This window comes from Rhipicephalus sanguineus, chromosome 10, assembly GCF_013339695.2.
Source record: "Rhipicephalus sanguineus isolate Rsan-2018 chromosome 10, BIME_Rsan_1.4, whole genome shotgun sequence".
Classification (NCBI taxonomy): domain Eukaryota; kingdom Metazoa; phylum Arthropoda; class Arachnida; order Ixodida; family Ixodidae; genus Rhipicephalus; species Rhipicephalus sanguineus.
In genome coordinates this window covers 142913165-142929796 of record NC_051185.1, presented here as the reverse complement: position 1 = coordinate 142929796, position 16632 = coordinate 142913165, and the positions used below count along the sequence as shown (strand labels likewise).

At 45.1% G+C, this 16632-nt stretch overlaps 1 protein-coding gene across 1 annotated transcript in view; it reads left to right on the top strand.

Annotated features, from left to right (window-relative positions):
- The first annotated feature begins 6699 nt into the window (after window positions 1-6699).
- Window positions 6700-16632, top strand: part of LOC119406780 (galactosylceramide sulfotransferase) — a 35730-nt gene continuing 25797 nt past the window's right edge. Inside the window, exons 1-2 of the mRNA XM_037673514.2 lie at window positions 6700-6704; window positions 8907-9273. Coding sequence (XP_037529442.2) covers window positions 6700-6704; window positions 8907-9273 — 372 coding nt within the window. The remainder of the gene's footprint in view (window positions 6705-8906; window positions 9274-16632) is intronic.

The following is a 16632-nucleotide window of genomic DNA, read 5'->3' as shown; positions in this document are numbered from 1 at the left end:
TCGTGCCTGCCCTGTAGACACAACGCGATATTCTTTATTTGTAACGCATTCAAGGTGACATCGCAGAGCGAGAAGGATGCAGAACTGTACGCATCCACAATTGTTTACGTAAAAGATTAATCAAAAATACATTGCTCTCACTGCGCCAACTATCTGTCGGCGTAGCGCACGTTTCGTTTCTGACTCCACACCATGCACTCAAAGATCAACACAACCTGGCAAGCGCCGCATAACTAACGGAAGGATAAGACCCCTGTCCTAAAGCTATGCTGTTAAAACTCGGACGCTGCTACACAACGAGAGCAACGTTCTTTCAGCGATATCGGTGTTCAGTTATATGCACATATTTGTCAGCTTTCAGACTGATTACACACGTACGGGTTGAAAGCTTTCGACGTGTATGAGTGACTTGTTTTGCTTGGACCTGACTGTATACATTGCTTGTACCAGCTTGGGCACTCACAATAAACGATGCAAACCTTACTTGATTGACGTTGTTTTTGCCAGTCGAGGCCAGTTTGGTCACCTGGCGATAAATATTACACACGCGAGCAGCGATTTAGCAACGACAAAAAACAAAATACCACAGGGAACAAAAAGTGCAGTAGCGCGACCAGGGCGAACCAACCGCAAAAACGCGTTTTTCTAATGATGATGATAGTACGTGCAGCGCCATCTCGCCTCGCTCTATTGCAGTTCAGTACGCCGCCGCTACCCTTATTTCCGTACTACAGTCAAAGGTACAGTTTCCGTTCTCTAAAGTGGTAGATATTCTCTGGTGCTGTCTTGTGCTTATTTCTCTCGAGCTATTTGCGCTATACAAGCTTAAAAGTAATGTTTATACCTCATGTAGTCTCCTTTAGGGCATTTTTGCTATTCAGGGCGAATGAAGCTATCGGTTTCGAATTTCAGTAATATCCCGGTGATCGAGGACGTTGGTTGCGTTCGAAACGTCAGTCTTATTCTTTAGCTGCGGGACAAGGCAATGAACATCAGCAATATTCTAAGGGCTTTCGCTGGAAGCAACAGAATGTGAAAAAAAAATCATAAGTCTAGTTTCTTTATTTGTATCTCAAAAAGAAACGCGCATACAATTTGAGCAATAGATTATGATGTCTCAAAGTGGAACTGTCCAAGGGACCTCCTGTTTATCCACGCACACAAAATTGCTGTGTAGACAGCAGCAGGATGTGCATCTAGGAAGCAATTGTATCAAAGAGAATGTTAAATAGATAAAAAAGTCACAAGATAAAACAACAAAATAAAGAACTACACTCCTGAAATTTTTATTTCATTATGACAAGCTAACAGAAGCACAAAGGTAAGGAATGTCATTTAATTCGTAAATTTTTAACAGTACTACATGAAAGAACCACGATAAACAGCATTAGTGAAAACATTTATACAATTTAGAAATGAAGATGGCAAGGCTACAAAGCACGTTTTCACAATGAAGAAGGAAAAGAAGAAAAACAAAACATGACAAATAAATAAAATTGGCGCAGAAAAGCTAAATGCCATAGAGAAAGCAGCTCTTCTAGCAATTTTCCTTTTAATTCATGTTTAAAGAAGTACAAAGGAGTAATTTTATTATCAGCAGCTATTGCATTCCAAACAGTTATACCACTGAACTTGAGTGTAGACTCTCTATAATTTAATATGTTTTTGGGTAGAATGAGCATATTCTTCTGAAATATTCTGGTGTTGCATAAGTTAACGATTTAACATAAAGAAAGGACAACTGTAGGTATGTGAATATGAATGAAGCGAAACATGAGAAGTGATTCTTTTCTAAATACAGAGGCAGTTTACGCGCACTTAAGTTCATTGTGTGCGTGCTTGACAAAGGTCGGCAAGTGTAGCGTGATAGTGACCGCGAGATTACGTGGCACACTCGACTATACCCATAGACTCGTACTCAGTATATTACGACTATACGCGTACGAGTGGAAACACAAGGATGTAGTGCAAGACGGACACAAGAGGGATTGAGAAGGCTGTACATGTGTGTGGAAGTGCAAGACTACGCGAGCTACCTTGAACACCATGTGTTTAACAAAATACGTTACCTTTAGCTCCATGTGCCCACGAAAGCGTTACCCTTACTAGAATACTTGTACAAAACAGCCGTAATAGCAGCAGCAGCAGCAAGCCGAATGAACATGACGCTACCTCCGCATAATCACTGTTCGGGATGATTCCGTTCATATCTTTAGGGAGTATTCTGTCCGGTGTCTTTATTAAGGCGAAAGCGTTACATGCCTCATCAAGCGCGAAATTTGACCGTCGGCGTCCCGCGTCGGAGGCGTCGGTGTCCCACGGCGTCGGGGACGAGTGATGCGAAAAATCATCACCACGTGATGACGTCCCCATATGACGTCACGATGACGTCACAGATCGCCAAAATTTGTGACGCCATTGTGCCGTCATCGCATCACATCGCAGCTTGGTCAAAGGTGGTTCGATCATGGAGGCAGTGCAAAACCACGCTAGGTGCAAAAAGCTTTCGAAGGGTGGCGGGGCAGGATCAATACATCGACGGAGAAGAAAGATAAGATGACTTTCGCCTTCCAGTCGTCTTAAATGAATGTGCAAGGGACCCTGATAGTTTTTGTTTTCCTTTATTTTGAACGACGAATAGGGTGCTCTCATCACACTAGGATGTTTATTTCTTTCTCGACAAGGAGGCTTGGTGACGTTTTCTTTGCTCTTTCTTTCACATGGTTTGGGTATAAAAGACATACAACATTACTTAGGAGAGTAGTGGACAAGTTTTACTTCATTGTGACGTCATAATACACGCACATAACAAAGGAGAGCCTGTAAACTTCTAAACTTCGGTTGACACCAAGTGCATTGACGTCACTTCATAGCCTCTCTGTCGACGTGCATTCTTTGTGTAGTACTAACTGGACATCGAGAATGCATGTCCAGTTAAAATTCACACACGCTTTTCTCGCAGGTATTCGAGTTCACTGCAGGAGCATCTCGCAAACGCCGACCTGTTTCCCTCGTAATTATTCTGACAGCTTTGTGCCTGCTGATCGGCGCTGCTATAGCTTTCAGTGCTATCTTCGACATCATCATCAGGTAAATTATTCCTTCGGCTAGCGGTTGCTGCTGGTATGAAATGAAGCCATCGGCAGGACGGCGAATTACGGATTGTGCCACACTTCTTCAACAGCACCGTGCATCTTGGAAGAACACTATTGAGAATTTTTTTTTTCGTATTGCTCAAGTAGCCTTCAGCAATACCTGAAACAACACTGATGCCGTCAGGACACACTTGATAAGCGAGCAGAGATACATAGACAGAAGACGTGTACCGACGTCGCATCGGTGTCCACAAACCGGGTCAGCATTTTTGACGGCGTCTAGTAGAGAGCATATAGTTATTTATCTGTAAAAAAATGTACTACTCCGTATTCTAAACGTGTCACGCAGGGCGATATTCAAGACTTATTGAGGCCAGCGCCGCGAAAATCGGACAAAAATTAAAAGTACATTGAAATGATTGAGTTGCCAATAATTTACCGGGGTTGGGCTTCGATCGGAACGAAATAAAAAGAAGTAGACGTTTCACTCTCACGTTCTTTTCTAATAATAAACATTACACCTCGACATAACGACAGTAGTTCTAAAACATTAGACATGTAAATTGGTTCAGTGGTTACACGCCACGGTGGTCTAGTGGTTACGGTGCTCGACTGCTGACCCGCAGGTCACGGGATCAAATTCCGGCCGCGGCGGCCACATTTTCGATGGAGGCGAAAATGCTCGAGGCCCGTGTACGTAGATTTGGGTGAACGTTAAAGTACCCCAGATGGTCGAAATTTCCGGAGCCCTCCACTACGGCGTCTCTCATAATCACTATCGTGGTTTTGGGACGTTAAACTCCATCGATAATTATTGTGATTCAATGGCTTACTCTACTGCCTCTTTAATAACGTTACTCTTTCGGAATACTGTACGTTTACTGTTTACGATAGGCTATTCCAATATCGGCATATGGAAAGTCTCCTACCTGTTCTTCATTGCATGTTGCAACCACTATGGTTATGGCAAGCATTATCGTGTGTACCCATGTCCAAGTTTTGTGAAAGCAAAATATTTTTTGTGCAAAAATAAGGTGCTAATATCGTAACTACGCACTGCTTGCAGTTCACGAGAGAATTGTTTGCAGGCTTCGCGAAAGGTTCGACCTCATGTCCGTCTCGACTGTACCTCAGCAATCGCACTTCTCTACACATACTTCTACGTTGCACAATATTGCTTTCGGTGTTTTGAAGGAAAGAAGGGGAACTTTAAGGGCTCGTTTTTTCTTTTTTAGACACTATATCAATGAGAATTAACTGACAATAATTCCAAGGAAAGTATAAGGGATGTTATTTGTAGTAATTCCGATATAAATGTGAAGAAAGTGAAGTGGACGAAAAGATAACGTGCCGCCTGCAGGGACCGAACCTGGAACCTTCAAATTCGAAGGTTGCAGGTTCGGTCCCTGCCGGCGGCAAGTATCTTTCCCTCCACGTTACTTTCTTCACATGTATATCATAATTACTACAAATAACATCCCTTATACTTTCATTGGCATTATTGTCAGTTAGTTCTCATTGATTTTCTGTGTTTTGTGCTTTAAAATTTTTCTACCAGACACTTTAATAAAAGAGAAGCTTTGTAGTTCTGTTATGTCGGCGCACTTGAAGCGTGTGATGCGTTTGTCGTATGTCCTGTGCTTGGCAATTTATATTTCCGTTCTCCTGGAGCAGCATTCTATAGGCGTTCTACAATGCAGGCTGACCTTTCAGGTTCTACAAAAACAAACAAAAAAAAGAAAAACAGAATAGCAAATACATCTAATGTAGCGCATTCAAAGTGGGTATTTGCTTCCATCGCAATAGCAACAACTTGTTGCGTAGCTACAATGCTAAGGCGAGATGATTTAATATTGCTCATTTATAACGGTTTGTGTGACTTTGTTTTAGTCAGGGGCGTAGCCAGGGGGGGGGGGTTGGGGGGTTCAACCCCCCCGAAAATTTTCAGTTTTGCTTGCGTATACATACACGCGGACGTACAAACGCACGGACGAACATACATAAAATATGGTTGAACCCCCCCCCCCCCCCCGAAAAAAATTTCTCGCTACGCCCCTGGTTTTAGTTATGTATATCTGTACATACGTTTTACATGCCTCCTCTGCATATCTGAATGCGCCCTCTACAAATATTTTTGCATGACCCCTCTGCAATAATGACCCCCGGGGAAGTGTAATGATTCCAGGTAATTAATAAATAAGTAATTGAATATCTAATTAAATAATCAATAGTCAATGTAGCATAAATACGTGCGTACGATGCACGTGCCTTCAAGCTGAACCATTTGCTGACAATCTTTCAAATTTTGCAGAGATGTAGCATTGTTTGATGGTTTCAGTTTAATAGCACGCTCATGAACAGTAGTTGCCTAGGCTGTACCAGTGGCGTAGGACGAAATTTGTTTTGGTGGGGGCAGTCCGTGATCAGAAGTGGAGGCCGGGGAGGGAAGTGTAGTCGAGTATGATTTTTTGTTATGTGTCCCACGGCAGAAAGAAATTTCGGGAGGGGCACGTGCCCGGTGAGCCATCCCCTGGCTACGCCACTGTGCTGTACGACCCGATTCATAGCCGATTCCCCAGGGTGGGATGGTAACAACATACACACACTAACGCTACCTGCCATGACAGACAGCTTTCCAGGCGGAGAGCTGCGCACAGTGGCTTCCACAATAGGTCGGCGTGCCTGGTAGTAACAACGTACACACACTAACACTGCTTGTATGTTTCTTGTATATGTTGCCTGAAAGTCCAATTAGCACACATGCACGTTTAGATAATGTTGTTGAAACATTGTACAAACATTGCCACAATGTCTGGAATGTCATCCTGAACGTTGCTGCAACGTTATTTTTAACGTTTCGTGGCGGTCAGAAAGGAGGACATTAAGCACATTCACGCAACGTTACCCACTGACATCTGGACGCATTTAGGCAACATCATGACAACGTTCTGCGTTACTTGGGATACTGAATATCTGCTTAATGTGAGTGGGAATGATCCAGAAGCTTAGCTGGAAGAGTGACATCTACGTGAAGCTCTTACGTTGTCTCTGATAATAATAAAAAAAAAGCACAGGGCTGGATATATTCGGTGTGACAGCAGGTTTCATGCGGTAGCGGGACTGATATAAGAAACGGAACGATTACTTATACCATAACGTTGAGAGGCGCTCGCACTCTAGATACAGGAAGCAGATGCTAAACTCAAATGGCAAAGATTTTCGAAAGCAAATGTTCCTTGTCACTAGCTCGCTGCCTTCTTGAATACGTATCCAACATTCGCATCGGCCAGGATGAGATTTTTTAAAACTCCTGCGCAGCACCTTTTCGTATAAATGCGGACTCTTCATCATCAGACTGTCTACGCCCACTGCAGGGCAAAGGCCTCTCCCATGTTCCGCCAATCAACCCAGTCCTGTGCTTTCTGCTGCCACGTTATACCTGCAAACTTCTTAATCTCATCTACCCACCTAATTTTCTGTCTCCGCCTCACGCGTTTGTCATCTCTTGGAATCCAGTCAGCTAGTTACCCTTAATGACTGGCGGTTATGTTGCCTACGCGGTACATGCCCTGACCATGTCCGTTTCTTCTTCCTAATTTCGACTATGATGTACGTTACACCCGTTTGTTCCCTGGCCCACTCTGCTTTCATCTTGTCCCTTAAGGTTATCCTGCCGACGTGCTACAAGCCCGGCCCACATCCATTTCTTCTTCTTGATTTCAATTATATCCTTAACCCCCGTTTGTTCCCTGACCCACTGTGCTCTCTTCCTGTCTCTTAAGATTTCACCTATCATTTTCCTTTCCATTGCTCGCTGCATCGTCCTCAATTTAAGTTGAACCCTCTTCGTAAGCCTCCAGGTTTCTGCTCCGTAGGTAAGTAGCGATAAGATGCAGCTGTTATATACCTTCCTCTTGAGTGATAGCGGTAAACTACCATTCATAATTTGAGAGTGCTTGCCGAATATGCTCCAAACCGTCCTTATTCTCCTAGTTACCTCGGTTTCATGGTTCGGCTCCGCGGTTACTACCTGTCCTAAGTAGACGTGTTCCTTTACAAATTCCAGTGCCTCGCTACCTATCGCAAAGCGCTGTTCTCTTCCGAGAATGTTGCACATTACTTCAGTTTTCTGCACATTAATTTTCAGACCTACCATTCTGCTTTCCTCGCGCAGTTCAGTAATCATGAGTTGCAATTCGTCCCCTGAGTTACTCATCAATGCAATGTCATCAGCGAATCGCAGGTTACTAAAGTGTTCTCCGTTAATTCGTATCTCTAACTCTCCCCAATCTAGGGTCCTGAAAACCTCGTGTAAGCACGCCGTGAATAGCATTGGAGAGATCGTGTCTCCCTGCCTTACACCCTTCTTCATTGGGATTTTGTCGCTTTATTTATGGAGGACTACGATGGCTATAGAGCCGCTGCACATTTATACATTACTGCTGATATCTCGACCGAATCAAATGCCTTCTCGTAATCTATGAAGACTATATATAGGGGTTGGTTATATTCCGCACATTTCACTATGACCTGATTGATAGTGTGAATGTGGTCTATTGTCGAGTAGCCTGTACGAAATCCTGCTTGGTCTTTTGGTTGATTGAATTCTAATATTGCCTTAATTCTATTAGCTACTATCTTGGTAAACAGCTTGTAGATAACGAACAGTAAGCTGATAGGCCTGTAATTTTTCAAGTCCTCGACGTCCTCTTTCTTATAAATTAAGATGATACTAGCATTCTTCCAAGATTCTGGTACCCTCATCGTTAAGAGACATTTCGTATACAGGGTGCCCAGTTTTTTTAACACAATCTGTCCACCGTCTTTCAACAGATCTGATGTTACCTGATCCTCAACAGCGGATTTGACCCTTTGCATTCGCTCTAAGGCTTTCTTTACTTCCCATGTCGTTACTGGTGGGCTCTCCACTTCTTCTGGGCTACTACTACTTCTTACATTATCATCCTGGTTGTCCTGGCTACTGTACAGATCTCTCTAGAACTATTCAGCCATTTTAACTATCCTATCCATATTGTTAGTGACTTTGCCTTCCTTGTCCCTTAGTGCACGCATCTGGTTTTTGCGTGTGCCCAGTTGTCTCTTCACCGCTTTGAGGCTGCGCCCGTTCTTTAGAGCATGTTCATTTCTCTCCATGTTATATTTTCTTATGTCGCCTACTTTGCGCCTACTGATTAACTTCGAAAACTCTGCCAGTTCTATTTTGTCTGTTGTGTTTGAGGCTTCATGTTTTGACATTTATTAATGAGGTTTTTCGTCTCCTGGGAGAGCTTGCCAGTGTCCTGTCTAATGGCTGTACCTCCGACTTCCACTGCACACTCCGTAATGATACTCGTCAGATTATCATTCCTTGCGTCCACACTAAGGTCGGTTTCGTCGGTTAGAGCCGAGTATCTGCTCTGAAGCCGAGTTTCTGTTCTGTTAAGAAGTTTGTAGGTATAACGTGGCAGCAGAAAGCACAGGACCGGGTTGATTGGCGGAACATGGGAGAGGCCTTTGCCCTCCAGTGGGCGTAGACAGGCTGCTGATGATGATGATCTGTTCTGAAGCGAGACCTCGAATTCTTGTACTTACCCTCTCAGCGCTAGCTCTTTAATTGCGGACTCATTCGTAGGTAAATCCAATAATGCCTAATCACAGTATAATAAGACCCTAATCATACCCTGAAGGCCTGCTAGTATCTTACTAGGGTATAAAGAGAGATTAGAGGATCATTTACCGTATACGTAAGCGTCTCTGAAACGCCACGTCGGCACTCCTTCAAGCCTCATGATGCACTTCGACGTTACGCAGGTTGCGGTGGGGACAGACGCTTATAGTGCAGCCCCGGCCAGCCTGCCGGCCCACGAAGCGCAGCATTTGCTTCCTGAAGATGCACAAGTGCGCCAGCTCTTCGGTGCAGAACGTGTTCATGCGCTATGGCGAGACGCACAACATGACGTTCGCGCTGCCAGCTCGCGGCAACCTCATGGGCTACCCCCGCATCTTCGAGCGGTCAATGGCAGCCGTCGGGAAGCCGCCTTTCGACATCCTGGCGCACCACACGCGATTCAACGAGAGCGAGATGCGAGCCGTGCTCAAACCGAACGTCGTCTTCATCACCATCGTCCGTGAACCAGCTGCACTGTTCGAGTCGCTCTACTCGTACTTCAACTACGAGGCGAGTACAGCTTCAGAGCTTATTGTTCGAACAACTTATACATAGGCGTGCACATGGTTTTGTATTAAGGCGGGGGGGGGGGGGGAAGAGGGGTCAAGCTTCACCGCAGCGCCCCCTCCCCCCATATCGCTCGAATCAGAAAAATGTAAGCTTCGCGGTGACTGAAAACATTAAAATGAAGCGATGCGGGCTTCGCACAGGGGCCTGCCTTTGGTCCTCTGCTTTCCGGGTGTAAATGTGGGATGCAAACAGTTATTCGAATGCAACATCACGGGTCCTCGGGCGCCATCACCGTCAAAAACCTACATGTCCTTAACCCCGCACTTTAAACAGTGAAGAGACAGGTCCGACTGAGTACAGGTAGGGGAAGACTTGGCGACCCCCCCTGGCGCAATCGTCCCCGGAGTGAAAATGAAACACTGCGACAAAAACAAGGACACAAGGGAACTAATACCACACGATAAGCGCTGTCCCCAATGGCGCCATGTCATCCTCAGTTCTAAATAAAAAGAAATTGCGGGCCATTTGCACTAAGTCGCGCGAAGCTTGGCACAGCGAAGCACGGGCCCCTCGGCGCTCGCACTCCCCGTCGATCGACACGTCAAGGTTCGAGATGCGTGGCTTCCTTTCTGGGAGCACCTAGTCAGGCTACGCATTATAGAGCAGAGGTTGCGCGCGATATGTCTCCGTCGGTGGGCGTGGCTTAGCTACTGCGCATGCGCGGCTTGGACAGGTGGTGCGGTATCTGGTCACTAGGCGACGCGATGCTTGCTTCCCTTTCTTTTTTTATCTTTTTTTCCCACTCTACTTCTTTCTATTTCTTTCGTTGATGTCCTCGCTGTGTCTCTTTTATTTACTTTCTGCATTTTTCTCTCAATTTCTGTCTTTCACAATATTTCTGTGCGAACGATTTACACTCTCCCCTCCCCCTTTCTCTCCTCCTCACCACCACATCTCTCATCCTCACGCTCACTTCGCTTTCCCGCCCCCTTGCTACACTATACTATACAAGGCTATGCTATGCTCGGCTAGCGTGCCTGGATAGCCGAGTGGTTAGGACGCTCGCCTTCGGATCGGGGTACGGGGGTTCGAATCCCGCCTCGTGAAAAATTTTTTTAGGCAAGAATTTTTCTTTTTCTCTTTCTTTATACTAGGAGTGTGCGAATATCAAATTCTTCGAATACGAATCGAATACGAATATCCACCTTCGAATATCGAATCGAATATCGAATATCAAAGGAAAAATGCCTCCACAGTAGCAATATTTTATTTAAAATGTAGCTATTTGAAAACAAAAAACATTAACAGCCTGACTGGCAACACGACATACACGGCTATCTCCAGAACACAGGGCTGGGCAGAGATACTCAGACAAGTATTCCGGAATACAGATATCGAAATACATGAACTGGAAGCCTAAAATACAGATACTGAGATACATTTGCTTTTAACGTAATGGGATATTTCGGAGATACTTTTGCAATAGGACGAAAAAAGTATTCAGGAATACAGTTACAGCGATACAGATACTGGAGTATTTTTTTTACTTGAAGGATGCTCATACTACGCAAAGACAGTTATTAGTGCAGCATAATGTTGTAATTAACGTTACAGTGCATCGAAACGTTCAGTTCATTCATTTATTTATTACAGTACCCTCAGCGCCATTAACACATTGCAGGGGAGGGGGTGGACAAAGTACATAATTAGCAATACTGACATACTTACAAGTATCAATTGCAATAAAAATACACTATTTCACAGCAACAGTAACAAGGATTGGACACCGAAATCGACATACTTGGTGAACAAACTAAGCTATGCTAGAAATAGCCCACTTTAAGCAAATCACTCGAATCACTAATGAACACCAGTGAATTGAGAAAAAGTATGCATTTACTTTGCACATAAGATCTGCTTTCCTGAGGGGGTTACTGCGTGAGCATCTCAAATAAGCTGTCTTCTAACAGCGTCGGTTCAGCCTCAGCACAAGACTCACGAAAGACAAAGTCTGTCTACCGCTGAAGGCGAGCACAAATTCGTGTTATAGTGAATAAATATCGCCTTCATAGCCGGATTGCCCTGCAGCGTGGCGATATATCTTCTCAGGTCATCTAGATACCGAAACGCTTCAGCCCTCACTTGGGTTTTTCTGACTGTTCAGAATCCGAAGTCTGTCCCCATCTTCGGAATCCTAAGCCGTCTGACCCTGTCGGCTTCAATGAAGCTTTCACCGCCACCGACGCTACCAGCACCCATTTCAGAAAGCCGCAACAGGCGAAGTCGGCTCCGGCGGTGGGGGAGCCTGCTACCACAAAAGACCGTTTCACGCATGTAATCAATTAGGAACGCACCCTGACATTGGAGAGGTGGCTGAAAGCGCGACAAAGATAGCCATCTTATAATCCCGTCCGCCGCGACTACGGGAACTGCTTTTGGAAGTGCCGCCGCTTTGAGAACTGAATGCACGCGAAGCATTGCAAAGACTGTTCCAAGGCGGTATCCGCGCGGGGGGTCGCGAAGTAATAGCTTGCCACCTGAAAAAAATTAGGCGTGCTGCGCTGATCTTGAGAGACAGCGACTTTCGCTGGCAGAGGCCGACAACACTGCCCCCGCAATTCTGCCGTCTGCGGCGTCGCGTGCTTTACCACATGGACCATTCTGTGGTTGAGCGGAAACCATCGCCGCCCTATCTGTCGGCGACCGGCGGCGCGCCTTTGCTTGTCTTGGCACAAAAAAAAAAGAGAAAAAACGCCATTCCCCCATTGGAAACACGCCTCAACTCATTTCCGACACAAAAAAACAATGTAACGAGATACCCGTGTCCAGCATAGTATCGCGATACAGACGATACATCGTAAATGTATTTCACTACTGAGATACAAATACATTTTTCAAATGTATCTCGATACAGAAATACAGATACTCAAAAGTATCTCTGAAATACTATCGCGATACTCTTGTATCGCGATACTGCCCAGCCCTGCCAGAACACAATGTTCAGGCTAGCACAATGCACATCACAACACAAGCAAATATCACGGCACAACGAAAGTAATGACTAGATGTTATCATGAAGAAATATGAGTTGCGCCACATGATCAGGCAGCAGGCGCTCCCTTCTAACAGAGACACCCCCCCCCTGCCACTGAGAAGGCACGCTCGCTTGGAACAGAAGTGGCTGTTATAGGGAGGTACATGGGGCAAAGCTTTGCCAGACTGGGGTATCTGAAGGTGCCTACAGTCCGCCACTAGTCACATGGGTCACTGTCTTTCTTCAGAAGTGGTCCCGCATAGTCAACGAGTGGTAGTGCGGCACGTTACGGCCGCATAATGTTGAAAATGTATGGTTACATGATCGCCAACAGCGCTGCACGTCGGAGATGCACCAGCAATAAATCATACGTATTGGGGCGCTCGTCGCAGGCAGATATCGTGCCTCCGTGTACTTACGATGTTTATCGCTCCTCTCGGCAACGTTTTTAGCTATACGAACGCAGCAGAAATGTGGAAAACGAGTTATTTTATGCATGATAATCGAATCGCATATTCGAATTTTTCAAATATTCGAAGTTATCGATTATTCGAAACTTTTCGAATACGCGATTTTCGAATCGAACACGAATATTTCACATGTAATATTCGACGAATATTCGAAACTTTCGAATATTCGCACACCCCTACTTTATACCTTTCTTTCCGTCTCTTTCTTTCTCCCTCTCTCTGCACTCGTACTCAGAGTTATTGCAGGCCACGCCGTAGCGGGGAGTAGTGGGATCAGCCCAAATTCCGTGGCACATGCCCGTTCATGATGATGATAGTTTTCGGGCACAGTCACAGACTTTGCGCCGAGATAAAACAGCTTCGCTGTGAAAGACAACTAGCCTTCATCAAGTTGTTATTAATGCAACATATTCTAGGGGCGCGTCGAGTGGTCAAGACTGTTTTGCACTTTCAGCATTATTCCGCGCGCGAAAGTACTGGATTACAATGAGAGTGCTCCAAAGATCCGACTGTTCACATTTTTTTTTTGTTCTGATGAAGCTCGGTCTTTCCGTCCCTACGTGGGAGCGACCTGCGATCCTCCCCCTATAAAACGGGGGCGTATTCCTTCAGGACTTCAATAAAGTTATCTATCTATCTATCTATCTATCTATCTATCTATCTATCTATCTATCTATCTATCTATCTATCTATCTATCTATCTATCTATCTATCTATCTATCTATCTATCTATCTATCTATCTATCTATCTATCTATCTATCTATCTATCTATCTATCTATCTATCTATCTATCTATCTATCTATCTATCTATCTATCTATCTATCTATCTATCTATCTATCTATCTATCTATCTATCTATCTATCTATCTATCTATTGTATATTCGCGGACAACATTTCTTGACAATGAAGCCAAGTGTACAGATCCAAATTGTGCGAGTACTACCGCTTATGAATGCAGTCCCAATGTAGCTTCCGTGTTTTCTACGAGGGAATTAAAAAATGAAGAACTCCTTCACGTGGGAGGCCTAGGCCACGCCACTCAAATTGCTGGCTCGCAATAAAATTTGTTCCTCCTCCTCTTCCTTCATTTTTTACAGGAAGATCTTTGAAACAGGACGCAACACACACCACTGGGATACCTATGTTCTTTTTGTTTTTTTTTTTTAGTTTGTACGTTGTCATTTCGCGTTTTTGCACATGTGAGAAAGTAGTGCCTTTTATGTGTACCTCAAACGCTAAATGGCGTTCGCATCTTCAGGTAAGCGTCCGTCTCGTTGTGGCTCTTCCGTATGCTTGCCTAAAAAACTTGCGACGTACTTCACCTACACTAATGGTCGTCTAAGCAGACAAATGAAATGCTGTGCAACGCTAATGCCGCGCAGCCATCGCTGTCCACAGTGGTACGAAACGAGCGTCAAACCTGGTTACTTGGCGAGAAGTATATGTGCAGAAGCTCCGCCTCCGGAGTTTTCTCTTCATTTCCAAGAAAATTTGTTCACGAGTATAGCTTGCGTATTTCATTATTCATAGTGTAATACATTTATAGCATAGGCTCAGATGCATAGCAAGTGTCTGCACCAGACCAGCGATATTTCCTTGACACACTGAATACGTAATAGCGATGATAAGTAAGAGAGTTGCTACCGCGGTGCCCACGTGTGACAGCTGCGACATATTTTCTCGGTTGTGTCATTGACCCGCTCAGTCGAGACAGCATGCCGGAGAGGAGCTGCAGGAAGGAAGGGGAGGGCGCGCTGGGATGCTCTGCCGCTTTCGGCACACATGTTTAGTGGCATATGCAGTGCAAAAGAGCACATGAAGGAGGTAACAGGGCCGTGATATCCGTAATAAAACATGCTGGCACTGCATGAAAAAAATAAAGAGGCGATGCTCGGGTAAGAGCACAGTGGTCCTCACCGTTGAGCGGTAAAAGATTCCTCGGCAAAGACTGTACACAAGAGCCAAATTAAATCTATAAATAAAGTGACGTTGGGTATACACGAGTAACAACCAAATACACAATAAGCGGCACTTTGCAGGCGATCGCACGAATGCGCAGCTGTCTGTTTCCAGAAATTGTTGCGGTAGATGTCCACGTATGATGTGAGTGCATTGCATACTGATAAAGGAATACGCGAGTGGTCAAAACAGGGAGAACATTCGTTGCGAATGCAGGTCACTCAACATCGGAGATTCGGAACACGATACTCGCACGTCGTCTGAAATGATGTATTCCTTTTCACACCGTGCTGTACTTAGTGTATCGTGTTGAGCAATAGAAGCGTAACAGTCGGCCCGCATGGCATCTCGCCTTCTTTCAGTTCAGTGCGGTACAACGCCGTTGCTTACGAGACAATTACTAGCACTGATTAAAGATCTAATATGCAAGGGATTTAGCGTAAAGTTCCAGTGGATTCCGTCCCACGTTGGAATTCAAAGAAACGAGCCAGTTGATGCTCTTGCACGCGAAGCGCTCACATTTGTCCGTAAAGTGAGAGCTTCAAAGATTCAAAAGAACTCTCGGGATGCGATATGTAATTACTAGAGACCGGATTTTAGGCAAATGCCTATTTTGTTCCTTGCGCTCCTATCGCGCCATTTTGACATATGAGCATGAATTAGAGGTTAAGAAGGGCTTTTATAATGTTTTTATAGTGCCCCGCCACGGTGGTCTAGTGGTTATGGCGCTCGACTGCTGACCCGAAGGTCGCGGGATCGAATCCCGGCCGCGGCGGCTGCATTTTCGATGGAGGCGAAAATGTCTGAGGCCCGTGTACTTAGATTTAGGTGCACGTTAAAGAACCCCAGGTGGTCGAAATTTCCGGAGCCCTCCACTACGGCGTCTCTCATAATAATATCGTGGTTTTGGGACGTTAAACCCCAGATATTATTATTAATGTTTTTATAGTGCCTATAAATGCCTATTTTTGGCGTTCGTACCTAAATGCTTACAAATGCCTATAAATGCCTATTTTCAAAATTAGCGCTTATATGAACGCTATTTAGCCTCAAGTTTCGCTCCCGGGTGCTGTTTGAGACCACTATTCATGTTACCGCGTAAGATTGACTGTCGGGAACTATGGGGTTCAACCTATAGTCCTCTAGTTCAACCAACTCTAGTCCTCTAGGTCAACCAACCAACAACCGCTGGCAGCAGTGAAGCGGGACACGCTGGCGAGCATTCGCCGCCGCGCTGACGTGGCCCGAGCGGTTGGCGAACGCGAAACCGCGGAGAGCCGTCAGTGGAGAGTGAAGAGCAAAAAAAAAAGAAAAAAAAGTGAACTGCGCGCAGCTTTTGTTTTGTTTGTAATTTACTTTTTAAGGTGTTCACTGCAGTAGCGTAGCCAGAAATATTTTTCAGGGGGGGAGGGACAGGGGACAACCATACTTTATATATGTTCGTGCATGCGTTTGTATGTGTTCGTGTATATACACACACGCAAAACTGAAAAGTTTCGGGAGAGAGGAAAAGGTTGAAACCTCCCCCCCCCCCTCCCCGCCAGTGTTTCACTGCCAGGGGAGAAATTGGCTCTACGCAATTCGACCCGGCCACTAGGAGGAATCTCTCCCTTCTGGTCTTTTAGCAATCTGGCTGTCTGCTCCTGCTCTGCACTTCTTAGTCATGCCGGAAAGACACTCAGGAGTGTAATGATTAGACAGTGGACACGACTCATCGTGCAGAACACGGGAGTGCGAACCGTGCGGGACAAAGCACGCTATGTTCAACTGTTGGCGCCTTTGTGCCATCTTAAGCAATAACATTTTTGTTTTCCTGTCGTAGATAGAGGTCGCGCACGTCTTCGTTTGAAATTATTTGCATTTATGTGAAAATTTATTGTGCCTATATTTACG